At 34.8% G+C, this 19,242-nt stretch overlaps 1 protein-coding gene across 1 annotated transcript in view; it reads left to right on the plus strand.

The window, feature by feature from the left end:
* Window positions 1-13,232, plus strand: part of LOC111694783 (uncharacterized) — a 19,921-nt gene extending 6,689 nt beyond the window's left edge. The window contains exons 9-10 of the mRNA XM_023463812.1: window positions 11,825-11,943; window positions 13,018-13,232. Of these exons, the coding sequence (XP_023319580.1) occupies window positions 11,825-11,943; window positions 13,018-13,168 (270 nt within the window). The 3' untranslated portion in view covers window positions 13,169-13,232. The remainder of the gene's footprint in view (window positions 1-11,824; window positions 11,944-13,017) is intronic.
* Window positions 13,233-19,242: the final 6,010 nt, after the last annotated feature.

Genomic DNA, 19,242 nt, shown 5'->3' on the forward strand with positions numbered 1-19,242 from the left:
TTTTTCGTTTATTGTGAAATCATTAAAGTTAAGCAAGAATAGTTTCATATAAAGCATCAGTGAATTTCATTAAATATTCAAAATGTAACTTTTTCAGAAGTTTAAAAAAAAGCATTTCAATACCGATCAACAATAAGTTCCCCTATCATCCCCTATTAAATCGTAAGATTTTTTTTATTATTAACATTTATTATAACATTGTACATGTAACCATGATCTATAATTTATGTTACTTATTTTAGGAAATAAAGCTTTTGTTATCGATTTTCTTGAGACGGGACAATTCTGTTATGTGTATTGCTACGGCCGACTGGGATATAAGAGTCTGGGGGAAATAAATATCCCCCACCAGAATCTCAACGGGCCTTTTATTCAAATTTGTCTGGTGTGTTGCTGTGATCTGTCAACAAATCTTTATTTTTCTCTCATTTTTTCTTTTTTAGATTTAATTTAGTTTTTATATGTAATCAAAATTACTTTAGTGACCGGCAATGTATGGGGGTTGAACTGAGATTGCAGTATTGTAGAGCAATTTTTTAGGATTGATTTGAGACATATAAAACGTTTTAAAGATCTAAAATTACGCAGTTTGAGCGCGAAGTCGACGCTCAAAATTGTCAATTTGGATGGGTACGTTTTGAGAATCTTTTTTTTTATTATTAGATAACGACGACAAAAAATGTAGCAAACATTCTACAGTAAACTAATTAGTTGTTTATTAACAGGTTGAGAAAATAAAAATTAAATCTTATCGTCGAAAATAAGTAATCTTATTCAATTATTAGTTTTTATAATCTGTCATTTCACAGAATATTTTCTGCAGATTTTCTGGAATTTTATTGAAAGACAACATTTGAAGAATTTGTAGAAATCTGCGAACAAAATCATAGAAAATAAGAAATTCAATATAATGATGAAAAGGAAATAATTGATTCTAACATTGATTTATTGACAAATTTCTTTTAAGAAATGTGTTCCAAGACATCTAATTAGTTTACTATAGAATTTTTACAATATTTTTGTCGCCGTTATCTAATTATTAAAATAAAGATTCTCAAAACGACTCAATTGACGACTATGCGCTCAAACTTAGTAATTATTGATCTTTAAAACGTGTTATATGTCTCAAATGAATCTTAAAAAATGCTCTACAATACTGCAATCTCAGTTCAACCATCATACATTGACGGTCACTCCCTTTAAAGTAAATTTGATTGCATTGCCGGTCACTCCCTTTAAAGAACGTTAAAATTCATACAGTGCCCAAATATATTTAATTTAATATTGATTTCTAGCTTTGAACTCTCCAAGTCGCTATGTTTTAACTCTTTTACAAATTTTCACGTTTTTATTGTTTAAATTGGTGCATTTTTTGGACATTTTTTCAACTTCGACCAGCCATAAGCCTTCCCTGGGGTTGTGTGAGTTGACTCAAAAGTTTTGGACTCGCGCGGTTCCGCCGTTTTTACATTTATTGGGCACTAACAGACAAACAACCAGACAAGCAAAGTATATATATAGAAGATACATTGATGTACAGGGTGTCCCATATCATCTTGATTAAACTACTCGTATTGATTAAGATAGATGTCTACAAATACAGATGTACTTACTCATTTCTTTGAAATAAATATATCTATCTCTTGAGTTCCTTTATTATAGTTATTTCCCAAAAAACCTGGTAAGCGTATCTACCTTAATCAAAGTAATAAAGAAAACATTTCCAGTAAATAATTAATTTTTGTGAAACACTTTTAACATTAAAAAAACCCTAATTGTCTCAAAACCACAATTATTTATAACCAGTATAAAGCGTAACAAAAGTCGTCTTTATTACATTAAATCTTTAGTTAGAAACGTCGCTATGGATGCTGGAATCTGTAACTATTAAAACTTTGAAATTGTTAGAATTTCCCTGATTATATTTTTTTAACCATTTAAACCATCCTGTTGTGTAAAATCCTCTTTAAAATTCGAAGTATAAATGTCGATTAATTTATTTTATTTCGTTTGTGATTTTTTTCCACTGGTAATTTTAAATAAAACCCTCAAGATGTTATTTTTTAATTTTCATTTATTTATAAATATTTAACTGCTTTGATTATTATATCCATATTCATCTTAACGAAAAAATTGCATAAATGACAACATTTTGCTTGCAAATGTTTGTAGTTTAAGAAAAAAAAATTTATGAATTTCTTGATCGTCTCTCTTGTCGATTAGTTGGTTTCAATAAAATCTTAAAAGTTTTTAAATATTCGTCTGCCCAAACACTGATTTTCTAATCCCTATATGGTGTAAACTTTGATATTTCAAATTTAATGTTGAGTTTTGTCTTTTTAAAGTTTGATTAAAAAAGAATGATTGTCTGTTCATACAACTTCCTTGTTAATATTGTTGTATTCCGGATTGTTTGATATATGAGTGAACAGTCCCTTGAATCCAACAGGAAGCCAGATGGATCAGTTATAAGCAATTTAAATTTGCTTCTCAGGAAACATTGGATACATGGATTTTCTCTCAGATTAAACGTCACGACTATGGACGTCGTTTTCTGCAAGTATTGGACGATTTTTAATAATTACGCGGAATTATGACTGTGTCTTCTATTTATGTAAAGTAGTAATCTTTTATGCTAAATCATAACCACTGGACCGATTTGCCTAAAGTTGTTTTTGTGGGTTGACCTTTAAGAGAAAGTTGATTTATACGGTATGANAGGTGGTTCAAAATATAGGTGGTTCAAAATATAGGTGGTTCAAAATATAGGTGGTTCAAAATATAGGTTGTACGATATTGAATAATACATAGAAAAGTATTTGATAAAAAGCAAGCAAACTTTTTCAAGTTTTGCATGTTTGGAAAATATTTCAGAAAATCCACATACGTAGGACTAGAGTGGAATTGAATTCGAACTGGACCGACTCCCTGTAATGTACGGTTCTGACTGACATGTGAAAAGTAAGGGACTCGCTTTCGGACCACCGAAGCGAGAGGTTCTCTTCTGGCAAGCTCCGAGCTCACCAACAAGAAGAATGTGAAATACGCGGCTTCGGGGCCTGATGCAGATGTTGGGCCCAGTTCCGAGATCGGAGAGTACTCTGAGATCGGGAATTTTCCGAGATAGGGTTTTTTCCTCCGGCTTTGCACACATGCTGAAGCCCAGGGGGTACATACCAGTATCCCTAATGGGGCCATAGGCGTGTGCACTTCGGAAACAAGAACTGAACCCACGCCTATCGGCCACCATAAAAAATATACAAGTGATATACAACCAACAAGTGATAGGAAAATATCTTCCTTTAAAATACTCCATACCTCTGCTAAAGACATACACAAAAGTACTTTCAAAAATAAAATTAATAGTGACATTAACACATATATCAAGAGTGATACTCCAAGCAGGAAAAATACCCAAAGATGGATCTTTACATGAGATCGGAACTCTACCCGAGATCGGAACTCTACAGGAGATCGGAACTCTACACAAGATCAGAACTCTACCCGAGATCGGAACTCTACCCGAGATCGGAACTCTACCCGAGATCGGAACTCTACCCGAGATCGGAACTCTACCCGAGATCGGAACTCTACATGAGATCGGAACTCTACCCGAGACCGGAACTTTTTTTAGAGTCCAGAACTTTTTTAGAGTCCGGAACATTTTCAGAGACCAAAACTTTTTCAGAGACAGGAACCTTCTCATAGACCGGATCTCTATCCGAGACCGGAACTTTTTCCGAGACCGGAACTTTACCTTTTGCGAACTAGAAACTGTATATAAAGAGACAAGATACAATACCACATTCAGTCAAGAAACACATTAGTGAAAGTGATCCTTATAGTAGATTTTGTATTAACAAGCGTCTACTGAAATTTACTCACCTATGCCAATATGAAACTTACACCTGAGATCAGAACCCTACCCGAGACTGGAACATTTTCAGAGACCGGAACATTTTCAGAGACCGGAACTTTTTCAGAGACCGGAAATTTTTTCGAGGCCGAAACTTTTTCCGAGGCCCGAACTTTTTCCGAAGCCAGAACTTTTTCTGATGCCGGAACTTTTTCTGAGACCAGAAATTTTTCCGAGTCCGGAACTTTACCTTCTGCGAAACAGAAACTGTATATAAAGAGACAAGATACAATACCACATTCAGTCAAGAAACAACATCAGAAGAATCAAGAAACATAACTAGAAACATAAAGGAAAAACCAAGTACAGTAAAATCCAGCAACAAACACATTAGTGACAGTGACCCTGCTTATCAATACATTTATAGTAAATGGTGTATTAACAAACATTTTCAGAGACAGGAACTTTTTCAGAGACCGGAACTTTTTCAGAGACCAGAACTTTTTCAGAGACCGGAACTTTTTCAGAGACCAGAACTTTTTCAGAGACCGGAACTTTTTTGGAGATCGGAACTTTTTTGGAGGCCGGAACTTTTACGGAGACTAAAACAGGCTCTTCGGGAAAACAGTGTAGAACACACAAAAAATTAAAAACCCCCAAATACAATCTCAGACACAAGAAAATTAAGGAAGTCCAACAACAAAGACAGTGACAAGGTTCTCCTACTCAGGGCAGGTGATATTGAACGTAATCCAGGCCCCATTATACCAGAAATACAAATACTTGAGGAAAAAAATATGTACCTATCATTTAACCCTCCTGAAACTGAACTTTTTGACATAAATGACTTCAACTTTGAAGAATTCGCAATAAACCCCCTTGGAACAAAAAAAAAAAAAAGATTTCACAATTACATCTACTCCTGTAACTGCAGCAAATCTGTAAAAGACTGTTTTAAAATATTCATGACCTTCTACATCAAAACAAGAAGCATGATTACAATTATTAATGAATGTCTACAAAATAAAAGGTGTGCATACTGCCTTGAATACACAAACAACAATCTAAATAAATACCTCCCCACAGGAAATGTATGTGGAGAAGAATGTGAAGGTAAATACCTAAATAACTTCATTTGCAGGTTTAATGAGGACCAACTAAGGATCACATTGCACACTGAACACAGATCTAGAGCACTATGGATCAAACACTCAGAACTATGAATAATATAGGTAAAATACCATCCTGCAGCGAACATTATACCTACAAAATATGCCTCTTGGACAGCATGAACCTTAACAAAATCAAAGAATGGATAGAAGATCCTGAAAACACAACAAAAAACAGAAAACAGAAGAGGGAAAAAAAGAGCGGTACCAACAATAGACCCGAACAAAATTACCAAGGAAGTACAGGAACTTGGAGCAGGAGCAATATGTGCAGGTCTCAACTGCTTCAAGCATCTTTGGCTTTACCAAGGAGAATCTGAATATGAATTAAAAATTAACCTGCAATATTGCTCAACCAATTGTCTTACCTTAAGGAAAACCACAAAGGAAGACTGTCATAAAGAAAGAATAAGGATCATTCAATACTGTATTATGGAAAAATATCACTTAAACTATATCTCACTATTTCAGGAACCAAGAGTTGGAGGAGCTTCCCTCATGGTACAACTACACAACTACACAGCCAGAGAATATTTATCACCAGGAAGAGAAATCAAACCAGGAAAAGTCTTAAAAGGAACAAGCAAGATAACCACATGGAATATGCAAGGTGCAAGTAACATTGGACACACAATCAACTTCCTTAACATACACAAACCAGCTATACTCTGCCTTCAAGAAACTAGACTCAATGAAGAAAACTATTACCAGTTCCAGAACAAAAATTACAAATCCTTCCAAGAAAGGAAGAGTGGAGATCTTGTAACATTTGTAAGAAAAGATATCAAAGCTAATCTTGTAAATGATAATTCAATAAAAGATATATCTTGTCTCATTGTAAATATTCAAGCAGAGGGAGAAAAGCTAGACATTATAAATAAATGCAAGAGACGGAAAATTAAGTCATAAACACCTAGAATACCTTTTCACAAAGTACAAAAATCCCATATTAATAGGTGACCTAAACACTAAGCATAACAAATTACTCGAACACACACAAAAAACTAGTTTTAACAGAAATGGAGTACAACTAAAAACCTTCATAGAAAGAAAAGACAACATACACAATATGCAGGCAAGTGTTAAGATACACAATCTCAATGATGCATCAGAATGGACACACACGACCCCAGATGGAAAGTGGGCACAAATTGACTACATAATATCACACCTTGATATCTCACACAAAATCATAGACACCTCATATGAATATACACTAATTTCAGATCACCAAGGGCTATCAGTCAGAGCACCGGAACTCTTTCCAGAAATGCACACCTTATCAAGAACCAAAAACATTCCAAACTAGAAAACATACGACCCTTGGAAATACAAGTTTATCACTGAGTGGGAACTGGAAGCAGCCATAATAAATGGATACTGGTATGAACAACCACTCCACAAGAAAACTTACACTTATACAACGGACGGCCTTTGAAGCCTCCATTCAGTATGAAACAGTCTCTAGCAGAGGCAACACCAAACCCAGATACATCATAGACATGATCAAACATAAAAGAAGACTTGAAAACGAAATAAGGAAACTTGCATCGACACAAGGAAAAGGAAAGAGACTGCATACACCAAATTATTCTCATTAATTGGAACTCCTACCACCCTAAACTATTCAGAAGACTTGTATGAATATTGGAACAGAAACGCTCACAGATTTAAAACTGAAATTCACAGTCTAGCCAGACGCATTAACAATGAAAATCTAAAAATCAAAAAAGAAAATTGAAATGGTGCACTCAAACTAGGAGAACTTGATATAAAGAAAGCACCAAAGGAATTTATAATACTATGAAAAGATTAGGAGGAATGGGTAGAAGTTCAGGAGGCATCAGGAAAATAGAATACAAAGGACTTCACGCAAACACAGAAGAGGGAATAGCCAATCTCATGGCTGACTTTGCACAGGACACATTTAAACCTCTAGAGGACCCGGGATTTGACTACGAATACTTCCAACAAATTGAAGATGAATGGAAAAATGCTCAAGTTGCCTTTGATGCAGCTAATGTGACAATAATCACATCACAAGAAGAGAAGACCTTTTCACCTGGAACCCTGAATCCAACACACTTCGAAATAAAAAATTCCAGGGCAATAATGAAACCCAAACTACAAAACAATCAAAGAAACCCCTCCCAGCTGCACCACAAGCCAATATACCAGTAGATTTACATTGGAAAGAATCCTACACTCATAAGTGTGAAACAGGTAAGGAAGAACTTACAAAGAATTTAATATTCAAGAATTACTCAAAGTCATCAACAAAACCAAAAGGAAAGCACCTGGACATGACAACATCTTCATAGACCAATTCAAAGACTTAGGAAGAGGGGGGCTACACCTATATCTTGAAATAATCAATGAAATATACACAAAGGGAGATTTCCCATCCACCTGGAAGGAAGCAATAATGGTACCAATTCTCAAAAAGGAAAAACCAGCAAAAAACCCAGCATCATGCAGACCTATATCACTCTTACCCATAGGAGGCAAAATAACTGAATCACTAGTCCTACAAAGAATAGACTTACAGATTTGCAAGTTACTACGCTGATAATTACGGTAAAAAAAGATTATTTAAGATTGATTTTTTACAGTCAACTGTAAAAATTTATTTATGAGAATTTTAAATTGATCTTGATATCCTATGTGAGCATAATTTAGTTATGAGAATGGACGACTCTTCTCGTTATATAATGTAGGTACAGTTTAAATATGATAATACTGGACCGATATCGATATTCAATGTGGGTNCTGCTTCATTATAAATATTTGAATATAAACTTACAAATAATTCAGAAATGGAAAAAAACAGAAAAAAAAAGTATCTTTTAAAATCGTTTCCGACGTTATTGATTTATTTATTTATAATTGTATGTACATAATAACTCGTTAAAAAAAAAATCTTGTGATAAATTCATATTTTCAACAATCTTGTAAACCATATAAACAATGATACTCAAATAAATATCTAGATTTTAAAAAAAAAGAATAGACCCATACATAGAGAAGAGAGGACTTATTCCCTGCATCCAAACAGGATTCTGTAGGGTACATAGCACCTCCATTAACCTCAAAAGAATGTACACACATGCCTATACAAAAGCAGTAGCCTCCACTCACAGACAACAAGCCTGCATGACTAGCTTCGATGCAAAGAAAGCCTTTGATAGTGTATACCACATAGGATTCTTCCACAAATGTATGAAAGACGGCCTACCAGGTATCTTTATACGATTCTACAGATCATGGCTAAAGAATAGGACACTGAGAATTAGAATCGGAGAAACATTAAGCAGAAGTATCAGACTTCTCTCAGGAGTACCACAAGGATCAGTTCTGGCACCTGAAGTAGGAACCTGAATACAGGAGACATACCCACTACAATCAGCTCACATAGCGATAATGTGGTTTAAACTGATGATGCATCTACAGCCTCATCAAACATCGACACACTTATGGAACTGGCTCAAAAGGAAATATGGCAACTGGAAGAATGGACTAAAAAGAAGAGGATTAAATTTGAACCCAGCAAAACAAATGTATTGGCTATACACCCTAATCCTAAAATAAGAAGACTAATGAAAGAAACAATACTCTACCTAGACAGAAACAAACGGGAACCCCTCCATTACACCAAACATGTCAAACTCCTAGGAGTTAAATTCTCAGAAACCGGAACATTTCACCAACACATTGCAGAGAAACCCAGAATCTGCTATGGCAGGATTAAACAACTACACAGGTTCAATAAGGAAGTCAGCGGAGATACTCTATATCAAGTATACATTACCTCAATAGAACCTATCATTATGTATACAACAGAGGTCCTATATGAAAACTTCTCGTGCAGCACCATCAAGAAACTTAACGCTCTGGAAATAACTGCAATCAAAACTGCATGTAGACTAGACAGACAAACACCTACCATTGACTGTTTAGAATACCTAAAAAATGGAGGCATTGCTGGCAGACTCATGAAGAGAAGAGACAACTTTGTAGAGAACAACAAAAATTCAACAATCATCAGACACATAGAAACAGTCAAACACTCACAGGAAGAAGAATCCACACAAGAGACATACTCAGAGACAGATCGGCTAGGAAAGAAGGATGGAAAGCCTCATTGAAATTACACAAGAAACTTATCTTCTTCTCCGACCTCGGGGACAACCTGGATGCAGAAGAAGAACAAAAAAACCACCATCACCACACAAGAGAAACTAGCCTGCCAGGAGGGCCATACAGCGAAATCCCCAACAAGATTCCCAAACCAGAGGATCAATCATGTTAGGTTCAGAATTAGACTGGAACATGGAAGAAGGACCTTGTTTGACCCTGGAGGACAAGTCCCTTCCCAAGGACAGATGTCAGATGATGAACATTACATCCCTTTCCCCAGCTAATCCACCAACATTGGCCCAATAATGTTGGTGGGATGGCTGGGGTTTTTCGGGATGGTACGCAGTTCTTTGCAACAGACCAACGCAGACCCCAATAACATTCTGTGATATTGTTACCTGTAATTATGTATTTTTTGTGTTTGTTTTGTATTTTGTAACCTTTATTTTTTTTGTGATTTTGGCTCGTAATTATTGTTAACATTTAAACGCCTGCCTAAAGTGCATATAGAAACAAACGTTTATCAATCAATCAATCAATCGAAAAGTAAGGGACTGTAAAGGAAAAATGAAAGGGGGTATCATCTGAAAGCTAATCACTGTAGCTCTTGATCGCACCAATTCCAGTCGTGAAAATCCGCCAAATAGAATATTAAACCGGTTTTTTGAACTCAACTCTGTGGAAAATAAGATGGGGCAATTGAATCTGAGAGATCAAGCCATAAATAAGGCCCACTGACAGGAAATTGAAAGGAATTAAATCTTTGTAACAAACTTTGATTTTCTAATCCCTATATTGTGGCGGATATGAATATCGTCTTCCTGAATAGTTCTAGAAATCCAAGGAGGAGTTTTTCGATCAGCTGAGATATGAAACATGTGTTTAAGATTCAATTATTTTTACTATATAAGTTAAGTTTTTAAATAAAGTTAATCGTTGAGTAACTTCTTTCCTTTAAAGTTGTAGCACGCCAAATTGGTGACCCCGGACTTTTTGAATACGTTTTCTAAAGTTCTCTGCAAAGCAAAACACAGTGTTGTGATATAGTTAAAAGCTAATTTGTGTCACTAGCATTTTTCGGCTGAAAAGTGATCCTGCCTCCCTGTATTTTCCACAGGCTCTCACAGTAAGCGAAACCTAGTTCGACAGTGATATTTTTCTTTTCAGCGTTGCGATGCCTGGAGACCCAGTTTTGACCACGGGCGGTGTTAGCCAACCTGAACCTTCTCAGTCCAGTCAACTCTACGCAGTTGCTCTTAAGCTGCCTACNTTCATATATCTAAACAATTCTTTTTAAAACGATTAGTAAAATCTTTTTTCATTTTTCGTTTGGAAAAATTGTTTAATAAGAGAAAAAAGTTGCAGAAGTAATAAAGAAAACATTTCCAGTAAATAATTAATTTTTGTGAAATAATTTTAACATTATAAAAACCCTAAATGTCTCAAAACCACTATTTCTTATCACCAGTTTTTCCTTGAAAAAGGGAATTTTTTTAGTTTAAATCTTGAAAGCACAAGAACGTGTAAAAAAATTAGAGGAAAACATTTGGACACTATGTTGATTGTTCAAAATGTATATTTCAAAATATAGGTTGTACGATATTGAATAATACATAGAAAAGTATTTGATAAAAAGCAAGCAAACTTTTTCAAGTTTTGCATGTTTGGAAAATATTTCAGAAAATCCACATACCTAGGACTAGAGTGGAATTGAATTCGAACTGGACCGACTCCCTGTACTGTACCGTTCTGACTGACTGTGTGAAAAGTAAGGGACTGTAAAGGAAAAATGAAAGGGGGTATAGGCTGAAAGCTAATCACTTTAGCTCTTGATAGTGACCCATGAAAGTTATATATGATGTTCCTATACCCCCTTTCATTTTTCCTTTACAGTCCCTTAATTTCATGGCCCCTACCTCATCCTATGTCGGCCTGGGCTAACTACTAACTAGAGCAACTTTTATGGAACGTTGGAAGTGCCAGACTTTTTACTGTACCCAGCTTATCATATGAATCATACACCTGTAAAGCTATTTGACCCACCCCACTAGCCTAGTCTGGTGTGAATCCCCAAACAAACAAAAAACAAGCAAAGTCAGGTCTGCTTTGGAACAAATACAAAATAAGAGAAGATATTCCTTGAACCCGACTTTAAGATCTAATCTTCGACCCAACTCTGACGACGCTTGTGTCACATGATTGACAGCTGCAAGATCTTTGGCTCGACTTTAGACCTTGGTTGGTTTTAATGGAGAATAAGGCTCAATGTTGAGTCTTGTTCTCATCTAAACCCGGAATGCACCAATCCAGCCGTGAAAATCCGCAAAATAGAATATTAAACCGGTTTTTTGAACTCAACTCTGTGGAAAATAAGATGGGGCAATTGAATCTGAGAGATCAAGCCGTAAATAAGGCCCACCGACAGGAAATTGAAAGGAATTAAATCTTTGTAACAAACTTTGATTTTCTAATCCCTATATCTTTGCCAGCCAATTCCGTAGACATCATCAGATATTTCAAACTATGAATTCTTTTGTATCAAATGAAAATTTGAAAAATTAAAGGTTTACACCATAAGGTTGCAATTTGCAAAGATATAGAGATTAGAAAATTTGAGCTTGTGGAAAGAACTGAATTCCTTAAAAAAAATACCTGTTTCTAGATTAATCCCAAGAAAGGAGCATTGACCGTGAAGGGAGAAAGCTTGACAGTTTGTCTTTGGTTTAAAGATTATGATTTAAAAACTGATGACATTTTTTTAACCTGGAAATACAATTACAGGTAGAACATCCAGCTTAAAAATAGTTTGTTTTTTAAATGACAAATAGTGGGGTTGAAATAAATATTTTTTTATCATCGAGGTCTTTTTGAGAAAACCCATGAATTCTATGGCGAGTGTCCAGTTTTTTTCCTTTTTAAACCAATTGTACAGCCACATTGAAGTACATAAGATTTGTATTAATTTGATATTTTTTCCAACAATAATCAGAATTAAAGTTTAAATAAGATACAACTTCACATTAAATATCTCAAATCCTGTAAGTTGATATGATTGGAGATATTAGCCTATATTAAGATCGCTAGTGGGTAAGTGAGGCATTTAAAAAGTCTTGCATTTTTTTTCAGGGGAATTATGACTGTACTATAGGCTAGGGGCGAGGGAAGGGGTGCAGTGATGCCATGAGCCCAGCAAAATGACCTTTAAAGCCTCATGATAAGCAGAATGACCTCCAAGCCCCGCAAAACCGCGGAGGCACGGAGACAGTTTTCTGGGCCTGGAGGCCAGTGATTCTGCATATCATCAGGAGGCTTCGGAGGTAATTTCTGGGGGCTCATAGGGCTCTGAACACCTGCCCTCGCTGGGAAAAACTCGGGTACGAATAGAATTTTTAAAAAAATATATAAATGAAATTTTTAGATAAAAAATTGAAAGTTATTGATCAAAAACAATCGGTTAGATAAACATTTCCCTGATACTTTAATTTAAGTTACTGTTAGATAAAGTAAAAATTACTAACAATGCCTGCACTACGTACTGCGCAGCTATACTGTACTATTGAATTTATAAAAATTACTAAAAAGAACCGAGATTTTACCAAAAAATCAAATTTTTCAATCTCTATACCTTTGCAACCTGATGGTCTTAACCCTTTAATATTTTACACATAAACATCGAAATTGGGTTGCAAAGAGATAGAGACTAGGAAAAATTTGTGGTAAGAACTTAGTTCCTTTTAGTCAGTTTTAAAACTACTTTTCTGTAGAAATCCATTGGCCTTTTTCTAGATGAACAAGATTTTTCTCCAAAAAGGTTTAATTGTAATCCTTCAAATAATTCCTTCTCAATCTTTCTAGACGAGCGTTGGGTCAATGCGAAAGAAGTAGGTTGCAATGTGATAACCCCTCATGGGGTTGTACTGGTCTCTGCACCACTGACTGCGGCAATAAAGCTTGTGTATTTGGAGTCTGTACGCCATGTTGGAGGCAATATTTTTTAAACTTGTAAATAATAGCCGCCCAATCAGTAAATTAATTTACATAGTTTGGATTTAATGGACCACATACTGCTTAAACTTAGGTTTGGGCGTTTTCTTTCGTTTGTTTTTCAGACTTTTAGGTTTTTTGACTATGAATCGTTTTTTTTTTTTTCTTAACATTTGCTTTCCTTGTAAAATTTTAACCGTGAGAGAAGATATTTTCATGAAAGAATTAAATTTTTATTTCATTGACGCAAATATCTTCTTCCAGATTCAAAATTTTATAAATTATAAGAAAAGAAAATAGTAATAAAATAGTTTTGAAATTCGTGAACCTTTATAAAATTTTGTAGAACCTTTTAAAAGTAAAAAAAAGTCTTTTAAGAAAAATGTATTATTTGACTAATTTTTCTGAATTAAAGGACAGTTTTCATTTAAGAAAAATAATTCCAATATGTTTGCAACCTAATGTCATAAAACTTTAATGTTTCAAACCAAGATTTTTGGTAGATTAAATTGTTAAGTTCTAAAACATCACTGGTTCACACCATGAGGGTACAAAGACAATAGACAGTGAAATCCGTAAATGACGTCACTGATTATGGAGTCGAGTGTAGGAATTAGTGACGTCACTGATTATGGAGTCGAGTCGAGTGTAGGAACTAGTGACGTCACTGATTATGGAGTCAAGTGTAGGAATTAGTGACGTCACTGATTATGGAGGCGAGTGTAGGAATTAGTGACGTCATTTACTGATTTCACTGTCCATTTCTTAGGACGATATTCTTCTTACATCGAGATCAACCTTGCTTAATAACCTTGGTTTAGTTCCTTTGGTTCTTGTTAATCATGAATGCAAATTGTCACAAAAACTATAAATACTCTAATTTTGTTCAGATGACAATAAACCTCGAAGTGAACAGAAATCCAACTCCAAAACTTTCAAGTACTTAAAAAAAGAAATTATGATTTCAGCAAATTTTTTTTATTAATTCTTTTTCTTTTTAAAGAAATGATTATGATTGGCATTTCTACTGCATGGTTCTAACTCCAGATGGAAAAATGAAGTAAGATATTACTGCAAATGCAAACTAGCCTCAGAACTCTAGTTTTTAATCTGTGAAACCAAATGGTAAACAATTTAGGATTAAAGAATTGAAAACCTTTGATATTTCTAACTATTAAACATCCAGTTGTAATGAGGTTTAACAAATTTGAGAGCCACATGTACAGTTATTTTAGATGATTTTTTTTCCAAACTGGCATATCATGTTTATTGTCCCCCTGATTCCGATTATAATCATTCAGACAATTTGCTTCAGAATAGTGGATGTTTTTTTTTTCTCATTTTACAACTACCCATGTTAAAATGTGATGATTAAGGGGGGAGGGTGCTACAATCTTAACATATGGAAAAAATAAATTTTTGCAAAATCCATTCTTCACCCATCAAATAGGAAAGACAAAACTTGTTGGGACACTCACAAAGATTAAAACTTTTTTTTTAAAGTTAACTAGTTTTAGTAAGGTGGGTTTTTAAAGATGAAAGATTTCAAATTTAAATACAGTGAATCCCAGATATATGAATACATAGAAAGAGTTTTTTTTATAATGTCGTATTAATTTATGATCAAATGCCGCGGAAAAATGAGTTTAATATTAATATGACAATTGTATTCATATTTGAGGGATATTAATTTACCTTGAATTAAAAATAAAAAGAAGTTTCTATAGAATTATACATAATACAAAACTCTTGCTATGTATTCATTTCATATATCTGGGATTCACTGTATAAGATCAATAGAATAATCGATTTGGGGGGCAGGGGTATGGTATAATGAGATATATGGAGGAGCAGGGAGATCTGCATTTATTCTTTACTTTTAAGATTCACTTGATTTAATTTGAGATACAGGGTTACCCACAAAGGATGAGACTTGAATGGCGACCTAAAATCATGATTTAAACCAATCTAATTTTAAATTTGGTCTGCTGCCTTAAATAAAGTTATTAAGTGATTTACCTCTTGATTTACCTCTTGATTCACCACGTGATTTACCTCTTGATTTACCTCGTGATTTACCTCATGATTTACCTCGTGATTTTCCTTGTGATTCAACACGTGATTTACCTCGTGATTTTCCTCGTGATTTACCACGTGATTTACCTCGTGATTTTCCTCGTGATTTACCTCGTGATTTACCTCGTGATTTACCTCGTGATTTACCTCGTGATTTACCTTGTGATTTACCTCGTGATTTACCACGTGATTTACCTCGTGATTTACCATGTGATTTACCTTGTGATTTTCCTCGTGATTTACCTCATGATTTACCTCGTGATTTACCACGTGATTTTCCTCGTAATTTACCTCGTGATTTACCACGTGATTTTCCTTGTGATTTACCTCGAGATTTACCTCGTGATTTTCCTTGTAATTTACCAAGTGATTTACCACGTGATTTACCTTATGATTTTCCTCGTGATTTACATCGTGATTTTCCTCGTGATTTTCCTCGTGATTTACCTCGTGATTTACCTTGTGATTTGACAGAAATAAAGAAGTTTTAAGTTGCGGCGAACCGGGAAGCTGTGAGAAAAAAGTATAAATGAATTCTGTACTGTCGTCTTTGAAGTCTCATTCTTAATGGGTTACCTTGTACAATGTACATACTATTAGGTTCTACCAAGATGGAAAACTGCAAAGTACTTCATGGGGAGACGGATACCAGCAAAAGTAGAAATAAAAAAAAATAAAAATAAAATTTAACAGTTTAGAAAGATAAAAAATCGTCACAAATATTGCTGATAAACTTTACCTTGTGTTAACCACAAAAGCAAACCATATTTTTACAAAATTTCACTCGTTTTACATAAATTTTTGGTCGAAAGTTTTTACTTTTGATAAATTATCTGCAATACTTTGGTTAGTTTTTATACAGTTAAACCCTAAATAAGCCATACATCGAAAGAATATATCAAATGTCGTATTCTTCACTTTCTGATTATGGAATGTTGAAGATATTTAGTTTTGTAATTAAATGATTATATGGAGCTCTTTAAAACTGTTCCCGCATATTCATGGCTATTTATTTATTTTTGCAAATACTGAGATTTACGTAAAAAATTATAAAACCCACTGAAAAATTGTCAAGACGACATTTGATAAATTCTTTCGATGTTTGGCTCATTTCGGGTTTAATTCTGTAATCCGTATGTCAATTCTTTTTATTTCTCACACAAAATCCCCATAGCGCAAAAAGTAGCAGATTTATTTTGAAAAATACCTTTTGGTGGCATCTTAAAGTTTGGTCCGGGGGAAGGCTTAATTCTTTTCCTTTCCAGGGGGAGGGGCTCTGCATCTGTTGGGGCCTGAAAAACCCCGGAAAACCATAGACTTCACTGGTCCAGGATTCAGGGGGAGGGAACTGAGACCCCAAATCCCCCCCTAAATACGCATCTGAAATATTTAACGGTTTACAATTAATTTTGTTTTGTCTCAATTATGTTGGTTACTAGTTTGATTAGAATATTTGTTTATAGTGTGAACAGCTATAATGATATCTCTGCTATGACAGATGAAGTCCTGTATATTGGTCGTCTTCCTCTAGACATTGCCAGGACTCCCTTCGATCCTGATGTTACATCAATGAATGGAGCCCTAGCTTACCTACAGGTATACATACATAACCCTGGTGTCCTATCCTACCTACAGGTATACATACATAACCCTGGTGTCCTAGCCTACCTACAGGTATACATAACCACATACATAACCCTGGTGTCCTAGCCTACCTACAGGTATACATACATAACCCTGGTATCCTAGCCTACCTACAGGTATACATACATAACCCTGGTGTCCTAGCCTACCTACAGGTATACATACATAACCCTGGTATCCTAGCTTACCTACAGGTATACATACATAATCCTGGTATCCTAGCCTACCTACAGGTATACATACATTACCCTGGTGTCCTAACCTACATACACCTATACATACATAACCCTGGTGTCCTAGCCTACCTACAGGTATACATACATAACCCTGGTGTCCTAGCCTACCTACAGGTATACATACATAACCCTGGAATCCTAGCCTAACATACATAACCCTGGTGTCCTAGCCTACCTACAGGTATACATACATAACCCTGGTATCCTAGCCTACCTACAGGTATACATACATAACCCTGGTTTCCTAGCCTACATACAACCCTTGCATACATAATATTTTTTGACAAATTTGACTGAGTATTGCATCTTGAAATATCATAAAGTCTAATGATTATTCAATTACTGACTCACTATACTAAAATCTAAATCCATCTTAAAACCACTCATTAACCAACTTTGTGATATTTCAAGATGCAATACTCATTCAAATTTGTCAAAAATTTCATCAAATAACAGTTTAAGAATTTAACACACAAAATATTATTCTTAAGTAGAATTGAAAAAATTATTTTAGTTGTGCTTTTTTGCGTGACGCGGCTGGACTTTTAAAAATCACACTTTAAAGGCCCTAATATACCATTAAAAAAAGTAGTTTTGCTCGGAAGAGTCAAATGTGGTGGTACGGAAGGGGAAATAGTGGTGGCTCATGGCTGCCGGAAGAGAAAAAAGCTAATATGTGGCACGGAAGGGGAAATAGTGGTGGCTCATGGCCACTTGTCTTCCCCCCCTCCTCTTGTCGGTGCTTGTAAACAAGAATAGATACATCAGTGTTACTCTTGCATATGAGGAGGATAAAAGCATTTAATTTTGATAATTTTAATAATTCACAAAATAGTTTCCTAAAGACCAGAATATTTCATTAATGTCTTATGTTTAAAGAGGGATCCCATGTCAGGCTGTGACATCCGTTTTGTGTTTACCTTACCGCCCAGAGACAGTACTGTGTACACCCCAGTATAAAAGATGCGTACACCTCTGAAATTACTATCTTTACATTATATTCTTTGGGTTAGGCCTTCTGAGGCGCCATAGGTTTCAATCCGGGACAGAGCGCTGTGACTAGAACAGGCTAGAGGGGAGAGAGCTCCGGCTAGAACAGACTTGGGAAGTTTCCGCTCAGGAAAATGCTTTTGGGAATGTACCTAACATCCTAATAATACCAACCTCCGAAGTCTGAAGTACAAACCTAATTTTTATTTCTAAATTCTTCACTAACTTGATTTATCTAGGAAAACTATAATAGGGAATTTTCTTAGATATACATTGGAGAGGAGATGTTACAAGAAGATATCATTGAAGCTATGAAATTGACTTCAATCACATTTAATCCTTAACTTGTTTTTTTTCGTAAAAAAGCATCAAACTTTATTGTCCTTAATGTGTTCTTGACTTAACCTTGATTGCATAATAATTATAATTTATCCCAGAATAGAACGGTTTTAAAAAATATTATTTGTTTTTATCCTTTGGTAAATATTATTCCATGCCAATATGCTCTTGCGGAGACATTATAGACACATCTTTGGTGTCTTTTACCCTTTTCAATAAATAAACTCTAGCAGACATAATAATATTATGGCTTTTGAAATTAGGTATTACAGTGCTAATTCATAACAAAGACGATATCGAATTCGTCACTGAATTCCCATGTTTTTTGGGACACCCTGTACCTAACATCTTATTAATACCAACCCAACCTCCGAAGTACAAACCTAATTTTTATTTCTAAATTCTTCACTAACTTGATTTATCTTAGATATACATTGGAGAGGAGATGTTACAAGAAGATATCATTGAAGCTATGAAATTGACTTCAATCACATTTGATCCTTAACTTGTTTTTTTTCGTAAAAAAGCATCAAACTTTATTGTCCTTAATGTGTTCTTGTCTTAACCTTGATTGCATAATAATTATAATTTATCCCAGAATAGAACGGTTTTAAAAAATATTATTAGTTTTTATCCTTTGGTAAATATTATTCCATGCCAATATGCGGCTGATAGTTGTATACGTGCCAGCCGATTTGAATGTACAATTAAACGGTCTACCAAAATGTGCTAGTAGGAGATAATTAGGGGGATGATAGTTTCTCAGTTATGCTGTACAGAGCTGAAAACTTTCGGATGAGATATCCTTAAT

The sequence above is a fragment of the Eurytemora carolleeae genome, unplaced genomic scaffold (assembly GCF_000591075.1).
Source record: "Eurytemora carolleeae unplaced genomic scaffold, Eaff_2.0 scaffold22, whole genome shotgun sequence".
Taxonomy (NCBI): Eukaryota; Metazoa; Arthropoda; class Copepoda; order Calanoida; family Temoridae; genus Eurytemora; species Eurytemora carolleeae.